Consider the following 19,438-nt stretch of genomic DNA (forward strand, 5'->3'; position numbering starts at 1 on the left):
ATCCTTTGCTCTTGGCAACATTTCCTACAGAACTCCTCTCCTTTAGGGGCTCCTTTGGACTCCATCTTTGTACTTCTCTATTTAGTCTATGCTTATTCACTAAGAATGACATTTACTACTCATTTTTTCCTCTTCTATCTTTTGTTGTTGTTTGTTTTGTAGTACCAGGGCTTAAAATGAAAGCCTCACACATGCAATGCAAGTGCTCCAATTCTGAGCTACATCCTCAGACCTTTCCTTTTATTTTGAGACAGGGTCCTCCTAAGTTGCCCAGACCATCCTTGAACTCCTGAAGCCTCCCAAGTAGCTGGGACTATAGGCAAGTGCCACTGTGCCCCGCTGAAATTCTTGAGGGTAGAATTCTTAGAGCTCCTATGGCCAGTAATGGCTACATTATAAGGTCCAATAAATTATTATTTCAAACATGGATATGCTTGGTGGATAATTATTCCTATAACACTGGCTCATTTCTAGAGCATATCTAGCTGTCCAGAGTCAACATGGTCTGTGGTATCAATAGGTTGGAAAAAGTTTCTAGTGAAGAGATGTGTGATGAGGTAGATTTTGTGGTCCTAGGCAGTTCGTTCCTGGTTGGTTGCTTGAACAAGTCTCACATCCTATGTCTCTTCCCTTTTTCCTTGTCTTCCCTCTCAATCTACATCACATCACAGAATTTACAAGTGGCTGTTCTTAGGGTTTCCTTTATGTCACCCACCTGTGCCCTCTGGTGGTTGAAATTCCAAGAAATAAGGCCTCAGCATGAACAGTTTTAACAGGTCTGTAACCTTGGAACTAAATTATCTGAGCCTATTTGTGCTTTTGTACTATATATATATTTTTTAGAAAGATTAAATGATAAGTGAAAAAATGCATCACATGATAGGAAAGCAATCTTAAATTTTCTTCCTTTTGAATGATTGTTGTTTTATACACTGTAGAAGCAATACTTTCTATGATTAATCTGCTTTATGTGTTTCAATTAACTGCAGAAAGAAAAATGAATTCCTGTGGGTTTCTGAAATATCTACGAAATCATTCAGGGTGGGGGCAGGTTTAAAAAAAACTCCACCATCACAACATTAACAGGTTCTGTGTGTACCCTTTAGAAATGAAATTTTATTTGTCTGGTTTACCAGGAGTATATTCTAGAATTATAAAGAATATTAAGAATGCCTTCTCTAGGGCTGGGGATGTGGCTCAGTGGTAGAGCACTTGCCTGACAAGCCCTAGGTTTGATCTCTAATCCTGCAAAGAAGAAAAAAGAATGCCTTCTCTATAGAGAAAAAACTTTACTGTAAATCTGATTATAAATTCATATAATTTTAAATAACTCAGAATTAACTTTGATTTCTCTGAAGAACAAGCACAAATGGAAAAAGACAATTTATGGAACCATTTAAGTAGAGGGAAAATGTAATGTGCCTTCATTTTGATTATACGGTACAGACTGGATTGAGAAGAGTGAGGGACTGGGGCTGTAGCTCAGTGGTAGAGCGCTTGCCTAGCATGCATGAGGCACTGGGTTTGATCCTCAGTACCACATAAAAATAAACAAACAAAATAAAGGCATTCTGCCCATCTACAATTACAAAAAAAATTAAAAGAAAAAGAACAGTGAAAAAAATCCAAATCAGGGTGTGATCCAAACACCCCCATAGGAGTTATCTAACAAACTCTCCTTTCATCCTGTCTAGAAAGTGAAAGGCACGCTGGGGCTATATGTTCTCCTCCATGATCCTGATTAACAGGATTCTCTTTATTATACCTTCTGTCTCAGAGCATATCCATGTCCCTTTTATGCTCTTTATTTTCCTGTACTCCAGCTTCCTAATAATTATATGTTTAAAGCACTATGGATATTTTAATGAGCTAGATCGCTCCTGTTAATTCCTTGGGCACAAACATATGTACCTCTACTGAAAACTTGGATAACTTTTGGGGCATCAAGAGGATAGCTAAGAAAGTTCTAGAGTTAACAAATCAGCAGAAAAGAAGGAGCTAAATAGCCCTGGAGTAAGAACAGCTAAAACTTTTCTTTTTATACAGCAATGGAGAGTATTAAGAAGGCCATCTGAAGAGGAGGTACTAGAATCCAGCTATGTCAGTGGTTCTTTAAGTATGGACCTTGGATCATCAGGTGAGGACTTAGTAGAAATGCAAGTTCTTGGATTCCCTCTGAGACCTACTGAATCCAAAATTCTGAGGGTAGAAGTGATTCTGATGTGAGCTAAACTCTAGAAACCACTGATCTAGACTTGTTGGGAAGTAGTTGACTCTATGTCCATAATGCACTTGATTTTCCTGTGGTTATTTCAGTAGTTCCAAACTTGTCTGTACATTGGAATCATCTGGGGAAATTCAAAACTACTAAATGCCCGTGACCTATCAACAGAGACTGTGATTTAACTCCTCTGGGATATGGCTTGGGCTTTGGAATTATTAGAAGATTCTCAAGTGCTCCTAAGGTGCAGAAAAATTTGAAAACCAATGTATTAACCAAAAGGGAACACACATATTAGTCAAATTTCATTCCCAAATTCTGTTCAAGTTTCCTGATTATCTCTGAGTATTGAAAAATCATCATAATAATATTGCTTTACTTAAATTAGTTCAATATTCTATCTAAAGAAATCTTTATTCTTGAAAAATATTTTCCAATATAAAAGAGGCAGTTAATTCCTACATTATTTTGCTTGGAGAAAATCTGTAATTTGGGAATCAGTAAGACTTTGTATCACTCTTTTCATTAAATATTCATCTATTCCATTTAGCTGTCCAAAAACAGCATCAGGAACCCCTGCACAAGTGGAAAGGAACTGTCTAAGTTTCTGTACACTTGAGATGGCTTCTGTGATAGTGATTTTTGGCTGCTCTGGTAAAGAAACATCGTCTTCCTCATCTTCACTTCCAGCTTCACCAGTATTTTTGCCAGTCACCATACCCTGGATGATCTCTGTGTCCACTAGCTCTTGAGAAATGATGAGATTATCATCTGCAGTGACAAAGTCCTGGAAATTTACTTCATTTGGGACACATGTGGCAACAGCCACTGAGTGCCACAACTTTTCAATAGCAATGTCTGGTTCTTTGGCTACCATTTCTGCATCAGAATCTGTAAATTCCATAGGGATGATGCCTGCTTTCTGCCAACATTTCACCACTGTGGACTGCTTGACTGACCACCATGCTGCAGCAATCATGTCAATGGCCTGCTTGATGTCCACTTTTTCTTGATCTTTATTGCCACTGAGCTTGAAGAGGATCTGTTTTAGAAGATGACTCCTATATAGCATTTTCATGGTGTGAATTATGCCAAGATTCAGTGGCTGCAGGACAGCAGTACAATTTGAAGGCAGATATCCCACCTGAATCCTTTCTAAGCGTGGAAGCATGTTGTGAGCAGAACAGTTGTCAATAAGCAGGAGGATCCGGCGTTCTGCCCTCTTCATCCTGGCATCCACTTGCATCAGCCACTCATTAAACAGGTCCTGCGTCATCAATGCCCACTGGTTGGCTCGGTAATCACAAGGCAGGGAATGGACATTCTTGAAGCAGTGTGGGCTGGGTGACCTACCAACAATCAATGGTCTCATTTTTTCAGTCCCTGAGGCATTGCAACAAAAGAGTGCTGTCAACCGCTGCTTTGCTTTCTTGCCCCCTCTACAATGGTCCCCTTTAGCAGCAAGTGTGTGCTGGGGAAGCAACTGGAAAAACACTCCTGCCTCATCAGCATTGAATATATCATCTGGGCTGTAGTCAGCAATTAGCTTTATAATTTCCCCTGCATGCCACTCGTTAACTTTATCTATTCCTAGACCATTCATTAACCTGTCACCATCCTCTCTACAGACAGCGTTCAAAGCAATTCCATGGCGATCTCTAAATCTGTTCAGCCAACCCACACTTGCTTGAAAATTGTCATAGCCAAGCATGTTGGCCAAGTTTAGTGCTTTTTTCCGAATCACAGAACCAGTCACGAGAATGTTTTTGGCATGGATTTCTTGAAACCAAGCAAAAACAGCCTTATCGATGTCATCATAGAGAGCATTCCTCATCCTTTTCCTCTGGGGCCCCACAGATGCCTTTCGCACTTTTTCTTCAAATTTGGCTCTATCCTTTAAGAATGTAGATAATGTAGAAGGAGTGATACCAAATTCTTTTGCCACATCACCTTTTCTTTTGCCTGAGTCAACAGCTTCTACAACTTTCATTTTCTCCTCCAGGGAGAACTGCCGACGCTTCTTGTTCCCCTTGTTTGCCATTTCCAGGGGATAAGGACTGGGCCACAACTAACAGGAATGCCAATGTTCTTTCTTGAAGCTTGTTTTGCCACAAGTGTGGAAAACTGAGAAGACAAAAATGGAGTATCTATCAGGACCTAAAGATAATGAACTTCCCCTTTAAAGATGGGTTCAGATTTTTAAAAATCCTATGAGGAAATTATGATGTTAAAGTGAAAAGAAGATAGGATTCATGCTACTGACTTTTTGTCTGTAGTAGACTACTTCCACAGACTCATAGAATGTTTGAAGCAGAAGGGATTTTACAGATAATCTGTTTACTTAAACTTTCCAGCCTCAGTAAAAATGGGAATAACAAGGTCTATTTTACCTGCTATGATAATAGATTAAGATAGGTGATGAAAGAGCTTTGCAAATAACAATGAAGTATAAAAATTCAAGGAATTATTTATCCAGATTGTTTTATGGATAGAGAAACTGAGCCCTGAGGAAGGGGATGACTCAGATTAGTGCTGTATCCACCACTCCACAGTCCTGCTTAAAATTCCACCAAAATGAGCTCTTCAAAGCTTTTGTGCCATCTGGCTTAGTAAGATTCGTTTAATAAATGTTTACAGGTGCCAAGCAGCAAGAATAAAGTGATGAACAGAGTGAAGGTCTCTATCCTTAGGAAATACAAAACATGATGGGAGACAAACAATAAGTAAACAGATAAATAATAAAATTATAGTGTGGTTAAGTGCTATGAAGGAAACAAACTATGACAGGGAATAAAAGGGGAAGATAATATTTACAAAGGGTGGTTAGGCATGGCCTCACTGAGAAGATGGCATTTAAGCTGAGATTTCCATGAAAAACAGGGGGAAAGGAGAGTCTAGCAAAGGACATAGCATCATTAAAATCTCAAAATCAGGAAAGAGCTTGAGGTATTCAGGAACTGAAGATTTGTATGATTCCAAGTCTATGACAAAGGTGGAGAACCAGACCATTCAAATATGTAAGGAATTGATATTTTATTCTGAATGCAATAGAAATCCACTGAATAGGCAAGGGAAGGTCATTATCTCTTTAAAAATGCAATAGAAATCCACTGAATAGGCAAGGGAAGGTCATTATCTCTTTTGCATTTAAAAAGGCTCACTCTAGCTCTTTTTGTAGAAAATGTTCCAAAGGGGCAAAGAGACCAACTAGGATACTGAGATGCTATTGCTGACAACTTGGGCAAGAGACGATGGCAGAAATGATGGGCAGGTTATAATTTAGACCCTCTCTGGGCCTCTTTTCCCATTTTAAAATGAGGAGATTAGATTCAACCAGGTAAGGTATATCAGAATCTGATGTCCAGGCCTGACCTATGACCTACTGAATGAGAATTTCTATGAGAAAGTACAAAATTTTGAAATGCTCTAAGTGTAATTCTTATATGTCCCATGTTTGTAAACCATGGGACCAGATGACCTCTAAAGTTCCTTCCAAATTGAAGTACTGGACTCTAGTTAGGTGATCCAAAGAAAAATGCCTTTAGAAACCAGAATGGTGGGTGGCATAAGTGAGTAGAATTATTAAGTGAGATATATTAAGTGAGATATTTGGAGGATGTTGTCGACTGTGTGCCCTGTCCAGAGCTCTTAAGAATTTAAAACAAACACTTTCTCTGCCAAGTTTGGTCAAATAAAATATCATCCAGGAATAGCAGTTTTGATAATTGCCTGCTTAATTTTATCATGAGTCCTCACAGACAGAAGATGCTGTGCCTCTATGTAGTGACTGTCCCTTCCCAAAGAGAGATTTTTACACCATCTCCACACATCTATCCGTCCATTCATGGCATCCTGTATGTTTTCAATGCCAGCCAGATAGAGAGGGAGCACAGCGAAGATATGCCCTGAGTGTGTGAAATACTGTAACAGAGGTTATAGAGTGCCATGTGAACAGAGAAGTAGGGATAATCAACTGGAATGGGGCACGGATGGGGGCACTTCAAAGAGAAAGCAATGTGCTAGGCCTTAAGAAATAAACAAACTAGAATTACGAGATGTAAGGAAATATGAGTTAAGGCAATGAATTACTATAGAAAATAAAATGTCATGGTCAGGCATGGTTGGGTTGGGGGGAAGCAGAACCAAATCACAAAGGCCTAGTTAGGACTCCAGCTTGATCCTGGGTGCAGTAAGAAGTCTTTGGTTAGCTGGGCACGGTGGCATACACGTATATTCCCAGCAACTCAAGAGGTTGAGGCTGGAGCCTCAGTTTGAGGGCAGCCTCAGCAATTTAGTGAGACCCTGTAAAAAAATAAAGAGGTCTGGGGATGTAGCTCAGTCATAGAGTTCCACTGGGTTCAATCCCCAGTACCACAGACACACACACTCACACGAACAAAAAATAAATATAATGCAGCCTTTGGAGGGTTTTTATAGAATGACAAATCAGATTTGTACTTTAGAAAAGAGTCCTGTTGCAGGGTGGAGAACCTAATAGGTAAAATCCATTTTCCTAAGAGGTGCTCCTAAATCTGAAGATAAAAGCAAGCTAGCTTAGTGGACTGCATGCAGTTTGAATGTTAATTTGAATGCAACAGGAAACTACTGTAGGACTTAAAAAAAAAAAGAAAAAGCTGATTGCTGTGTGAAGAATGGAATTAAAAGGTGTTGGGGAAAAAGCAGCCATGTAGCTCAATGATAGAGTGCATAAGCAAGGCCCTGGGCTAGACCCCAGCACAAAATTAAAAAAACAAAACAGTCCAGACAACAGATGAGGTGGCTTGGATTAGAGTAGTAATATAGGAAATAGTGAGAAGTAATCAGCTGAGGGTTGTTTTTGCAGGCCTTGTTGTGGTGAGGATATGAGGTCAAAGAGGAGTCAATGACAACTCTCAGATTTCTGGTTTGAGCCTGAACAATCCAGTGATTGTGATGCTATTTACTGAGATGGGAACCAAATATTGAGCATCTACTGCTTAAACAATTTGTGAAGCACTTTACATACTTAATACTGCTTACTTGTGGCAGGGATAGGATTCAAATACAGAAAGGCTCATGACAAAATTAATGCTCTGAACACTAAAAAAACATGTTATATCGTTTGTTCTGAAAATTACTGATACCGAAAAGAGACATGTAAAGAGAATGAGGTGGAAGCCAAACCTAAGAAGTTTGGTTAATTTTTCTTTTGTGGGGAGATCTCTCCCATGCTAGGCAATGGTCTACCACTAAGTCAAACCCCCAGATCCAGAAGTTTGAATTTTATTCTAAGTGAAAGACAAGATATTGGAGAATGTTAAGCATTTAACATGACAAGACTTACAATGCAAAATGATCAATCTGGCTGCTGTGTGAATAGACTGTAGAGAGACAGCAGAAGTGGGATAGACTGTAAAGAGACAAGGGTGGAAGTTCAGGCAGGAAATGATGTTGGCTGGGAGGTTGGTGATAGAGGTAGACAAAAAGAAGAAAGCAGATTGTAATTACATTTGCAAAATAGTGAGGGTCGTGCAGGAACTTGTTCAAATATAGCACAATATGTGACCCGGGAGACAATCCAGTTCAATCCCTGATTCCCGGAGCCTCTCCACACTCCAGGAACTTGGCTTGAGTCATTCCAGGAACTCACTGTCGTTACTGTCCGTAGGACAGTGGAGACGGATTGTGGACACATCACCGAAGTGAGAGAGGGGATTGATGTGGCCTTAAGTATCAACCTATCCTGAATGAGGACGGGCCGACCGAGGAGGGCTGGGGTGAGGCCTTGGATGGTGCTCTGCAGAGGGTGGTGCAGTAGGCTCCCCAGTGCCCGACGAGGCTCTGAGACGTGAGGCGGGGCTCTATCCCTCACGCGCAGCACAGCCCCGCCCCTGTTGTTACCTGAACGCCCCACTGCAGTGCCCCGGGGCTAAACGGCCGGGCACTTCCACAGCCGGCAGCCACAGCTTCCTCCTTTGCCCTGGACCTTTGGCCGGAAGCAGTCCGTCAGTCTTAACAGCCCCACTCAAAACCTCTAAACGATTCCTTTGGATCCACTTCCCAGCTAGGGCTAGACTGTTGCGCTTGCGCGAGGGATTTCACGCAGTCACGCGCCGCCGGCCACTTCCGGTGCGCCGCGAGGGCCGCCGGGACGGGTCTCCCTGGCGATCCGTGGTGTGCTGCTGCTGCCGCCGCCGCCGCTGCTGCTGCTGCTGCTGCTGCTGCTGCTGCCACCTCTAGACTGGTGCCGCGGCGATACTTGTGTCCTTGCTCTCTTCCTCGGGCTCCCCGGGGCTCGACCCCCGGGGTCCTCGGCAGGCGTCGGTGAGAAGCCTGCAAAGTGAACTTGAACTCCTGCACTTGCCCTCCCCGACCCCATTACGCGACTCCGAGGAGGGGAGCAGGAGGGGTGGTCGCGACTCTGCGCCGTGTGTCTCCGGGGGGCCCCGGGGCCGGGGCTCCTCCAGTACCCGGGATGCGCGCGCGAGCCCTCGCCTCCACTTCCTTGTTGCCACTGTCACGACTGGAGCCGCCTCTCTCCGACAGCGGGGAGCGCGAGTGCGCGGGCAAGCCTCCTAGTCTAGCCCTTGGGCCAGGCGCCTCCGGGAATGTGAGCCGCGCGGCTAGCACGCTCCTCCTGGTAAGTCTGGTTCACGAGGGTCACGCCGCCCTATCTACCTGCTGGGCGACCTCGAACTAAGTGCCGTCTCTCTCTTAGCTTCGGTTGCCTCTTCGACAAAGTAGGACCAGTGAGCTTTAGTTTCCTCTTCCCTCAGCCTATGCCTTTGAGACATCTGAGACCCAGGGAGGGAACTAAGGTATCCCAGAGTCAAACCTGGCCGATAGTCGAGCCATCAGAAGGTCATCTTATGAGATTCCTAGGATCTGATGGGACAGTGAAAGTGTCTCTAGTTCAAATGCTGCCCCTCTGTGTTTTGCAAATGAGAAAACTAAGGTTCGGAGAGGGTAAATGGGTTTCTTAAGCCATAGGGGTCTGTGCTTCTGCTATTAAACGGTGGAAACAACATTAGTACCCAGGTCTTCTGTAGAGCCCTTGGCTTTAACCTCATTTTATCCTGCCTCTTTTTGCACTGATGCACTGAGGCCTAGCCGCAGAAAACATTCTTCCCAGACAGAACAGGATAGTAAAACAAAAGCTTAGGGTAGTCTCTTCCTGCTCCAAATGTGGTTGTATTGATTTTGGTTCTTAACTTGTTTTGCCCCGGTTGCTAAAATCTTACATGTCATCCATCCTTTACAGATGTTCTCTTGGAGATACTGATCCTCTCTACGAGGATTTTAAGGGCCATGAAATCAATTATAAAGGACAAAAAAGCACAGTCCCCACATAACCTTGCTTTGAACTCCAGCTTCCCTTACCCTTTTGCCTTTTGTTTATCCAACCAAGTTGTGGACTATATTTTTTTCTTGGGTTGCAGGTTTTTGTTTTTGTTTTCTTTGTTTAGAGGTTTTTGGGAGAGAGGGGTAGAAGAGGAATCATTTAGAGATAACACTACTATAAAAGACTTTAGGAATAATATGCTTATAACCTGGGATATATATCTTTAAAATATAGGTGAAATATTGTATGTCTTCATTTTCTAGGGGAGGTTTTTAGCTTTCACATTTGTCAAAAGGATTCTTGACTCCTCAAAAGTAGGAGCTACTAATTTCATCCTCTTCGTCCATAGAAAAAAACAACAGAAATTTAGGTTGTGGATTGCCTTTGTTTGAGATAATTAAGTAAGAATTTAGAGTTGGATTCAGGTCCCCTGACTCCATGTATAGACTTCTTTTGCTCATTATAGTTGTAAGATGCCTTATCATTTGTGGAGTGAGGTCTAAATGAGATGCAGATGGGCTTTGTAGTACATATAGTGTTTCCTACCTCTTTCCAGAATCCCACAAATCCCTTTTTCCAGAATTCCAAATTTTCTTCTGATAGATTTTCATTAACAACTATTATTCCTCTCAGGAAATTCAAGGTTTTCTGAGAATCTTGCTTCTTCAAGGATTTAATTGATAAAATTCCAACCTAGAACTTGATCACAAATAAATGATCTCTTCCTGACCTAAGCATTCAGTGTTTTTTAAAACCCAGAGGGGCTTTATCACTAAGTCACATCCCACTTTTTTTTTTTTTTAATTTTACCACTGAACTGAGCTAAGTCACCAGCCCTTTTTATGTTTTATTTTGAGGCAGAGTCTCACTAATTTCTTAGGGCTTCACTAAGTTGCTAAGGCTGGTCTTGAATTTAGGATTCTCCTGTCTCAGCCTTCTGAATTGCTGGGATTACAGGTGTACACCACCATGCCTGGTTAGGCATTTTTTTTTTAAAACAATTTTGCCATATTACAAGCAATCTTTTTTTTTTTTTTTGAGAGGGGGAGAGAGAGAACTTTATATATATATATATTTATTTATTTTAGTTTTCGGCGGACACAACATCTTTGTATGTGGTGATGAGGATCGAATCCGGGCCGCATGAGCACGCTCCCGCTTGAGCCACATCCCCAGCCCCAGGCATTCAGTTTTTTATCCTTCCTTTTTCCTAGACAAAAAAGCTCTCAGTAGATTTTCTGTGTTTTTAAGCCAGCTTCAGAGAGCTCATGTTGATCTATCAGGTTACCATTTAGATCTGTGCTGAATAGTATTTTTACCACTGTACTCTATTGGCCATATACAGCTATTTAAAATTAATTACAGTTCAATAAAGCAAAATTAGTCTGGTTCTTCATCTAAATAACCTTATGTGACTAGTGGATACTATACTAGACAGCATAGAGTAGATCATTTCCATTGGGGTTTATTGGACAGTTCTGGTAGGGAGAGTTGCCAGTAGCAGGTAGCATTATGTAAAAAGGATTGGGGAGTTGAATTTTTTAATAAAAAATTAAAAAGGAGCCGGGCACACTGGCACATACCTGTAATCCCAGCGACTAGGGAGGCTGAGGCAGGAGGATTTGCTAGTTCAAAGCCAGCTTCAGCAGCTTGGCAAGGCACTTAGCAACTCAACCTGTCTCTAAATAAAATACAAAAAGGGCTGAGTGCTAAGAGCCATAGCCAAGTAGGAATGACGCCAGCAAGCCATTGAGGTGATAATGATTGTTAAGATGTGCATTCAATTGGATATTAGACCCCTGCTGTCTTCCTCAGCCTGCTACTTTGGAGCTCTTCCTGGGACTCCCGGAAAGTTCCTATTGGTTGGGGAAGTGCGGTAGGAGGGATTTCCGGTTGGTGTGTGTCCCAGGCGTGGCGTTTGGGGAAGTTTTGGAAATAAAGTTTGTTCCTGCTTGAGTGGCTCGTGATTTTGTGCCCAGCCAGACTGTGGCACTGAGGATGTCACCCAGTGTTTAAGCATCTCTGGGTTCAATCTCCATACCAAAAAAATAAGATAAAACCAAAAGGTCTGGTGGCCTTGGGCAAGTTGTTAAGCATCTCAATTACAAATAATAGTCTTTAATAATGAGTGCTTTCATTTGTATAATACTTGTCTGTTCTCAAATAATAGTTATGTCTATTAGATCTTTTGAGACTTATCACTGTAAATCTATGGGGAGGTAAGTGAGACATCTCTTTTTATACATGAGAAAACTAAACCTAAAGCAGTTAAAAATCACACTAACAGTTGAAATCACACAAGCTGACAGAGTGTAAAGAAAGCTTTTGTACCTAGGTTCTTATTGTTGTTTGAATTACTTCAATGAGTTGAAGCTGTTTAAGTTGATGAACAACCCCTTAAGGGAGAGGGTGAGAACTTCTGACTCCTGGCCAGGTTGTCTTTTTTACCTGTTTCCATGTGGGGCTAAAAAGTCTTTGAGTTGAAGAATTACAGTGTTCCATGAGTGAATATGAGTATGTCAAAGGAATCACTTAAGATATTTGTGAAGTATACAAGTTTATATACCTTCTAGAGATTCCGGTTCAGAAGAAGTGGAGCCTTGAAATCTGTATATTTAACAAGTACCCATGTTTCTTAGTATCTGCTGAGTTTGGGAAATGGCTAAGCCTTTAGACCCTGATAGAAGTAAGGTATTATTGCATCTGGAGGCAGTTGCTCCTTTTAGGATAGATTTTTAAAATTTTGTGTTTGACTTTCCTTGCCTGTAGCCATGGATGCATCATATGATGGTACTGAGGTAACTGTCGTGATGGAGGAAATTGAGGAAGCCTTCTGTTATACCTCCTCTGGGCCACCTAAGAAGAAGAAAAAGTATAAAATACATGGAGAAAAGGCCAAGAAACCCAGGTTAGCCAACATGTTTTGGTTGCTGCTGAAATTTATAAACCTACTGCTTCGAGAGCCATGTTGAAGAATATTTTAAAATATTTTTAAGAGTACAGTTGTTGAAGTCTTTGAATGGGCATTGGGATGTGGGGAGAGGAAGATGGAAAGTGGAAAGTGGCTGGATACATGCCAACATTTGCTGTTCCTGGCCAGACTTTGCTTATGTTTTCAGGCTGTCATAAAAAAAAAAAAAAAAAAATTGCACCAGACAGATGGTAGAAGCTATGTACAAAAAGAGCTACATTATTTTTATTATACCATTGTTGTTTAAATATTAAAACAAGTCATTAATAAAATTATAGAATTATAAATAGTACCAGTGACATCTATAGAGAATATCCAGATTGTAGCTCTAATATCCCTCTTAAATGTGAACACTGCATACATCTTGCTGAGGCTTTCTCAGCCTTCAGGAGGTATTTTTGTTCAGTTAAATGACCAGAGGCCGTGTAAAGGAGTAAAAAGTATGTGTGATAACCAGCCTGGGCAATCAGCCCCCTGATAGCCTTTCCCTGAGTGGTGCAACAGGACACCTGTGTCTTTCTTTGGCTATATTTGATTTTAAGCCAGTTGGTCCTGCAGGAAAAAGTGGTCCATGGAAAAGTACATTGCCTTTCTTTCAGGTTTCTGAAGGGAGAATAACCACTGACTTGTCTTTACTATTCATTTTGCCCCACCTCTCAAATACCATCTGGGTGTGTTAATTTTTTTTTTTTGCTTGATTTTCAGTCTTATTAAGTGCTTTGAATGGAGATGCTGGGTTTTTATATTAATCTCTTAATTATGCAGCCTCTAATGTTGTGGTACACATGGGGTGAATAAGGGAAGGTCTGAAGAAGTGGTTGCTTCCTCAGGTCTGCTTACCTTCTGTACTACTATGACATCTACCTGAAAGTGCAACAAGAGCTCCCCCACCTCCCACAGTCTGAAATCAATAAGAAGATTAGTGAGAGTTGGAGACTTCTCAGCGTGGCCGAGAGGAGTTACTACTTGGAGAAAGCCAAACTAGAGAAAGAAGGTTTGGATCCTGTAAGTAATTTTTTTCCAGCTAATTTCTCCATTGGTTCAAATGAGAAAGCCTTGGGGAGACCAACCACCTTGTTTTCTTGTTTCCTTTTCTTTGCTTGGGAAAATTTTTATCATTTTATCTTTCTTGAATTTCACAATGTCTGTTTCCATTTTGATGATTCTCTGGACTCTCTTTTCCTCTTTGGTTATGACAGTACTAAAGCTGATATTTTCTGGGTTTTCTGCAGTGAGCCTTAGGGTCCTTTTTTGAATTTTAGTAGAACTTGGAGCCCTTATCCCTTGGGTAGTTAGTGGTATTTTTCCTTTAATAAAATAGCTTACAAAGGCATTTCTCTTATATGTTTTCATATTGCAAATTGATTATGGTATAATTAATTTTACTGACTATTATCAACTATAATCAAGAATTATGCATGGTTAGAGGTAAGATGCCATTGTTTGTGTAGCATGGGGTTCTTTTGTTACTATTGGCGATTATGAAATATACTAGAAGCAAAACTGCAAAATTAAAGCCAAAGATGATGGAGGAAACTGAAGCTTTGAATGCTTGGATTAAAGAACTATCATGAAAGCATTTAGGTTTATATTTGTCAGCCATTTTGTTATTTCTCCTTCACAGTGTGACAAAATACATTGGCAGCTATTTAAACAGCTGTTTTTTTTTTTAATTGAAGTTCCTGCAGGAAATATAACCTTTCTCTTACAAGCTGAAATCTTTATACTTGAGCTCCAATTAAACAATTGTCTCTATCTTCTTTTTTGATATAAAGCAGAGGTTTCTTTTGAAGTCAACAAGTATGTAACAGAACAGGTTATATTAAGTTCATCTGCCATTTAGATTTTGTTCTTATTTACTTGACAACTTATAGTCTTAAAGATACCACTTTCTACTTCTTTTAGATTTGTTTATAAGGTGTGAGTCTGGGAAATAATCCCTGGGGGTGGGGGTGGGGGTGGGGGTGGGGATGGGAGGTAGAATCTAAGAAAAGAAAACCTATTCCTTTGGCTTCCCTATTATATAATTCGAGATCTAAGAGCTGGGAGTGTAGCTCAGTGGCAGACAATGTGCTTAGCATATGTGAGACCATGGGTTCATCCACCAGCATCCCCCCAACCAATGCAATATTTTTGTCCATGATGAAGAAAATTTCATGTAGTCCTGGAATGATTTGGTTTTACTAGACACTGAGGATGTAGACCCTTATAAAGACTGAAAATTGTAAGTCATCAGCCATGATTCTTCCTTATCCATATGCATACTTAAATTTATCCTATCTTCACCACTACCACCAAGATCATGAATGGCTTAGCTCTGATACTGAGTGACCCTAGAAGAATTATTTAACTTTTGAGTCTTGGTTTAACTCATCTGCAAATGGATCTAGTACCTACTCATAATGTTTAAAAAGAGAATAAAATCACCTACCTAAATCCTTGCACATTCTGACTTTGTCAATAATTATCACCCTTGAGTAAATTAAATGTCCAATAAACATGTAAGTAAAGGTGTTGTTTATTGAGCAACTAAAATGTGCCAAGGCTAGGTGAAACTTTAGGTGCTATTCATCTTCTCATATTGCTTGGTGTGAGGCTGAGAACCTCCCTGCCTGAATGTAGTAGCTTGTCAGAGTCTTTGTGGCAGGCTGCCTCCTCAGCAACCCTTTCGGTCTCCCGCCAAGGGCAGGTCCAGTGTTCCAGTGTTATTCCTTCCAGCCTGTAAAATTAATGTCATCCAGACCATTCTGTTTTCTCTATGCTTGTATTTAAGTGTATTTGCCACCATTTAATCATGTTCTTTTAATCAGCCAGCTTCAGAGGTTGACTAGAGAATGTTTCCTCAACACTTTCTCCTAAAAGCTCCATAAAGGATTGAGTCTGTCTTCTTTCATGTTTCATCTGAATGTTTCTTTTATTTCTTAGTGTTTCCTAAGAAACACTAAGTAGTCTTATTGACTTTTTGTTTTTGATTCAAGGATTCATTTGTAATTGATTTTAGTGTTTCTTCTAAAATATGCTTCTGAAATTATTTTATTTGTTGTTGCATTTAGTTTTAGTTCTCCGTATTTACTTTGAACTCCTACTTCCTTATTAGATGACTTTCAGTTTAAGTTGAAAAAATGAAACAAAATGCCCCTTTTTTGGTGCCAGTTAACCATACAGGGTTATGTTTTTAGTCCCAGGTCGTCTTGATCTTGAGGAGACTTTGCCTTGAGAGTCAGGTCTTTACTACTTAATAAACTTGTGTTTTGGAAGTTTAATCTTCTTCAGCCTGAATTTCCTCCTGTGTTAAATGCAGTTAATAATAGTATCACCTAACTTGATAGTATTGTTTTTAAGGTGAAATTAGAGAATAGGTTTGAAAGCATTTTCTAACTTTAATGTATTAGATCACTTTTTTTTTCTCTTTAATATATTCAGGACACTTCATGGAGCCCCTGCTATGTATATTTTTTCTCACCATGCTTTCTCAACTTTTGACCTCTTAATCCTTTTTTTGTTAATCTGGGAGAACCAGTGAGGTCAGAAAACCTGACTTGCTGTGTTGAGTTCCGTCTTGACCTATTAGGTTGTTTTTTTATGCTTTTAGGATTTTTATTAAGCATGATACATTCTGGTAAAGCTTATAGACTACTTTATATACTTAGGAATCCTGAAGTATCAAAGCTCAAAAAGAACTCATATTGCCAGATTGCACTCATTGTATAGATGGGGAAACTGAGACCTCAAAAGAAGAAAGTATTTTCTCAAGACCATGCTAGGCTAGTAGTACTAGCTCATAGTTTTAGATGCCTACATTTTCTATGTGAGTCACCAAGAAGTAAGATTGATTCAAGTGAAGATGACATTACTGTTGACAGAGGCTGACCCTAACTAATTTAAATCAAGGGAGTAGAGTCTTTTTGGTCCTTTTGCAGAAAAAAATGAGCTAATAAATATGTATCTATTTACTTTATCATTGTCTTTGCTTATCCCTCTTTCCCTGGCTTTCTTATCTTCAGAACTCTAAACTGTCTGCACTGACTGCTGTGGTTCCGGACATTCCAGGTTTCCGCAAGATCCTTCCCCGCTCAGATTACATCATTATCCCCAAGAGCAGCCTACAGGAGGACCGGAGCTGCCCTCAGTTAGAGCTGTGTGTGGCTCAGAACCAGATCTCCCCTAAAGGACCTCCTCTTGTGTCCAGCACTGCCCCAGAGACAGTGTCCAGCCATGCTGGCATGGCAGAGCAATGCCTGGCTGTGGAGGCCTTGGCTGAGGAGGTGGGAACCCTTGCTCATCCAGGTGCTGTACAAGAGATTGCCACCTCAGAGATGCTCGGCCAGGATGTGCTTTTGGAGGAGGCTTCCTTGGAGGTAGGAGAGAGCCACCAGCCTTATCAGACAAGCCTGGTAATTGAAGAGACCTTAGTGAATGGCTCATCAGACCTCCCCACTGGAAGCCTGGCTGTGTCCCACCCCCAGGTTGGGGAGAGTGTATCAGTGGTGACAGTCATGAGGGTAAGTGGCTTTGGTACTCATGTTTTTCTTTATCTAGGAGTTAGTAAAAAGGCAGCCAGCGCCATGCAGTGTGATTTTGGAACAGTGATATGGTAAGAGTTCTTATATGGAAATTCTGGTGGGACTAGTTCTCTTGAATATTTCTGATCTCTGTGCTTGCTCCAAAGTTCTCAGTTTCTCAGGCACTCCTATTAATAATTCTGGCCCAGCTTAATGAGAATTTTCTTAACATAATATGGCACATGAGATTCATTAGCAGGAAAGCTGGAAATTGTCAAAACCAGGACCTGTCAGGCTATTAATACCAGTCAGGATTTTGTATTCTTAATGACTATTTCAGCAAACAGTGGCACCTTGATCTGTATATGAGAATAATTAAAATTTATTCCTGGGTACAGATGGGGTAGGAAGAAAGACATTTTCTTCAAGGCCAGATTGATGGGATTAAGTAACTTAGCCTAAGACCTATGTTTATTTGAAGGAAAAGTAGCAGTTTCATTGATTGTATAGCTGGTTCCCAGAAGTCGGGGAATTGGCTACCATGCCCCAGTGTATGGCTTCTGCTCTTTCCCCTGGATGGGATAGCATTCTCAGACAGGTGGGAATCCTAGTAAGTCTAAGAAGGCTTAGTGGTAGAACACTTAACCCTAGCACGTACAGGACCCTCAGTTCAATCCCCAGTACTGGAAAGATAAATTGACAGGGTTAGAAGAATTGGATTCTCTCACTGCTTATGTGATCTTAGGAGTCCCAAGACTCTTGGAACCTCCGTTTTTTCATACGTAAAACTAGGATAGCAAATATTTTGTGGTAGTAGTTTTCTCTTTGTTTCCTCCTAATTAAACTTGTCTTCATTTTGAGGTAACTATATATTTGTTTCTACATGTGTACATTGATAAGCACACTGTTTATGAGTATTGGATTTATAGTCTTCAAGTGTTATGAGTGGTCCTGGGTCTTCTGCACTATACTTTAATGAAACTGTCCTTCTCTCCATTATCTGCAGGACTCCTGTGAGAGTAGCTCCTCTGCACCAGCCACGCAGTACATCATGTTGCCTCTGCCTGCCTACTCAGTTGTGGAGAACCCCACCTCCATCAAACTGGTCAGTATGTGGAGTGGTGATAGCATTTAGGGTTCTTCTTTTCTAAAGTTCTTTTTCTCTTTTGGGGGGTACGATGAGTACCAGGGATTGAACTCAGGGGCACTTGACCACTGAGCCACATTCCCAGCCCCATTTTGTATTTTATTTAGAGATAGGGTCTTACTGAGTTGCTTTACACCTCACTTTTGCTGAGGCTGACTTTGAACTCCCAATTGTTCTGGGATTATAGGCATGCACCACCATGCCCGGCCTAAATTAGTTTTTCTTAAAAACTCTCTGACCCTTTGACTGGGGAATGAAATTGACCAAATGATGTTGTATGCATATACGAATATATAACGGTGCTATATGTTATATATAATTATAACACACTAAAAAAAAAGGGAGAGAGAGACACTTAGACTGCTAGACAGTTGGGACTGGCTATATATAATTATAACACACTAAAAAAAAGGGAGAGAGAGAGACACTTAGACTGCTAGACAGTTGGGACTGGCAGAGGTCTCAGGGATTATCCAGGCCATGTGTTCTTAAATTGGGAGTTTTATAGAACTCCACAGGATCCATGAATTCCCTCAAGTTATATACAAACTGCTGGAGAGCATTTTCCTGGGATAGATTCCATGGCTATCAAATTTTCAGAATCATGCTTGCTTTCAAAAAAGGAGCCACTGATTTAATTAACTATTGTTATTGTATAGATTAGGGAACAGACCCAGAGAAGAGAAAGGCCCTTAGACTACAAGAGAGCCAGAACCAGGATTCTAGTTTTTTTGATTCTCAGTTGATATTTATTTCATCACACACTATAGCATCTGGGCTAAATATTTTCATGTTTTCAATGCTATCATATTAATATTTTAAAAAATTATCAATATCTGATTGTTCCCTGCTAGTATTTAGTAATATAATTGATTTTTTTTTTTTCTTATTACATTGTCTAGGTCCTCTAGTACAATGTTAAATAAAAGTCCTAAGGGCAGATAAGATCTTAGGGGAAATATTCAGTCTTTCATTATTAAGTATGATATTAGCTATAGGTTTTTCATAGATCCTGTTTATCAAGTTTAGGATGTTTCCTTCTATTTCTGATTTGCTAGGAGGGTTTTGTTATTCTTATTTTTGTTTGTTTTCTTAATTACTGGGATTGAATCTAGGGGGCCTCTACCCCTGAACTACATCACCAGCCTTTTTTATTTTGCAGTGTGGTCTCTTAAAGTTGCTGAAACGACAAATTTACTGGCCTCAAACTTGCAGTTATTTATTCTACCTTATCCTTCCAAATTGCTGGGATTATAGATGTGTACCACCTCACCCA

General features: G+C 40.5%; 2 protein-coding genes across 5 annotated transcripts in view; one reads left to right on the forward strand and one right to left on the reverse strand.

Moving 5' to 3' along the window:
* Positions 1–1,087: 1,087 nt before the first annotated feature.
* On the reverse strand, positions 1,088–4,262 carry Tigd6 (tigger transposable element derived 6). The gene has a single exon (XM_021725683.3). It carries the CDS (start codon positions 4,260–4,262, stop codon positions 2,685–2,687), a length of 1,578 nt encoding a protein of 525 aa, XP_021581358.1. The 3' UTR covers positions 1,088–2,684.
* A 4,437-nt stretch (positions 4,263–8,699) lies between these two features.
* Hmgxb3 (HMG-box containing 3) overlaps positions 8,700–19,438 on the forward strand; it is a 49,580-nt gene continuing 38,841 nt past the window's right edge. For 3 of the 4 annotated variants that reach the window (XM_040272857.2, XM_040272858.2, XM_040272859.2), the window contains exons 1-5: positions 8,700–8,840; positions 12,312–12,450; positions 13,344–13,518; positions 16,518–17,015; positions 18,022–18,120. In XM_040272857.2, the coding sequence (XP_040128791.2) occupies positions 12,314–12,450; positions 13,344–13,518; positions 16,518–17,015; positions 18,022–18,120 (909 nt within the window). In that variant the 5' untranslated portion in view covers positions 8,700–8,840; positions 12,312–12,313. Of the gene's footprint in view, positions 8,841–12,311; positions 12,451–13,343; positions 13,519–16,517; positions 17,016–18,021; positions 18,121–19,438 lie in introns of those variants that run through there. The other variant, XM_040272856.2, reaches the window with a different exon arrangement.

This window comes from Ictidomys tridecemlineatus, chromosome 1 (assembly GCF_052094955.1).
Source record: "Ictidomys tridecemlineatus isolate mIctTri1 chromosome 1, mIctTri1.hap1, whole genome shotgun sequence".
Taxonomy (NCBI): Eukaryota; Metazoa; Chordata; class Mammalia; order Rodentia; family Sciuridae; genus Ictidomys; species Ictidomys tridecemlineatus.

What these genes read in the sequence shown, in the direction of transcription:
- Tigd6 (XM_021725683.3), bottom strand. Translation starts at nt 4,262, where the DNA reads ATGGCAAACAAGGGGAACAAGAAGCGTCGGCAGTTCTCCCTGGAGGAG.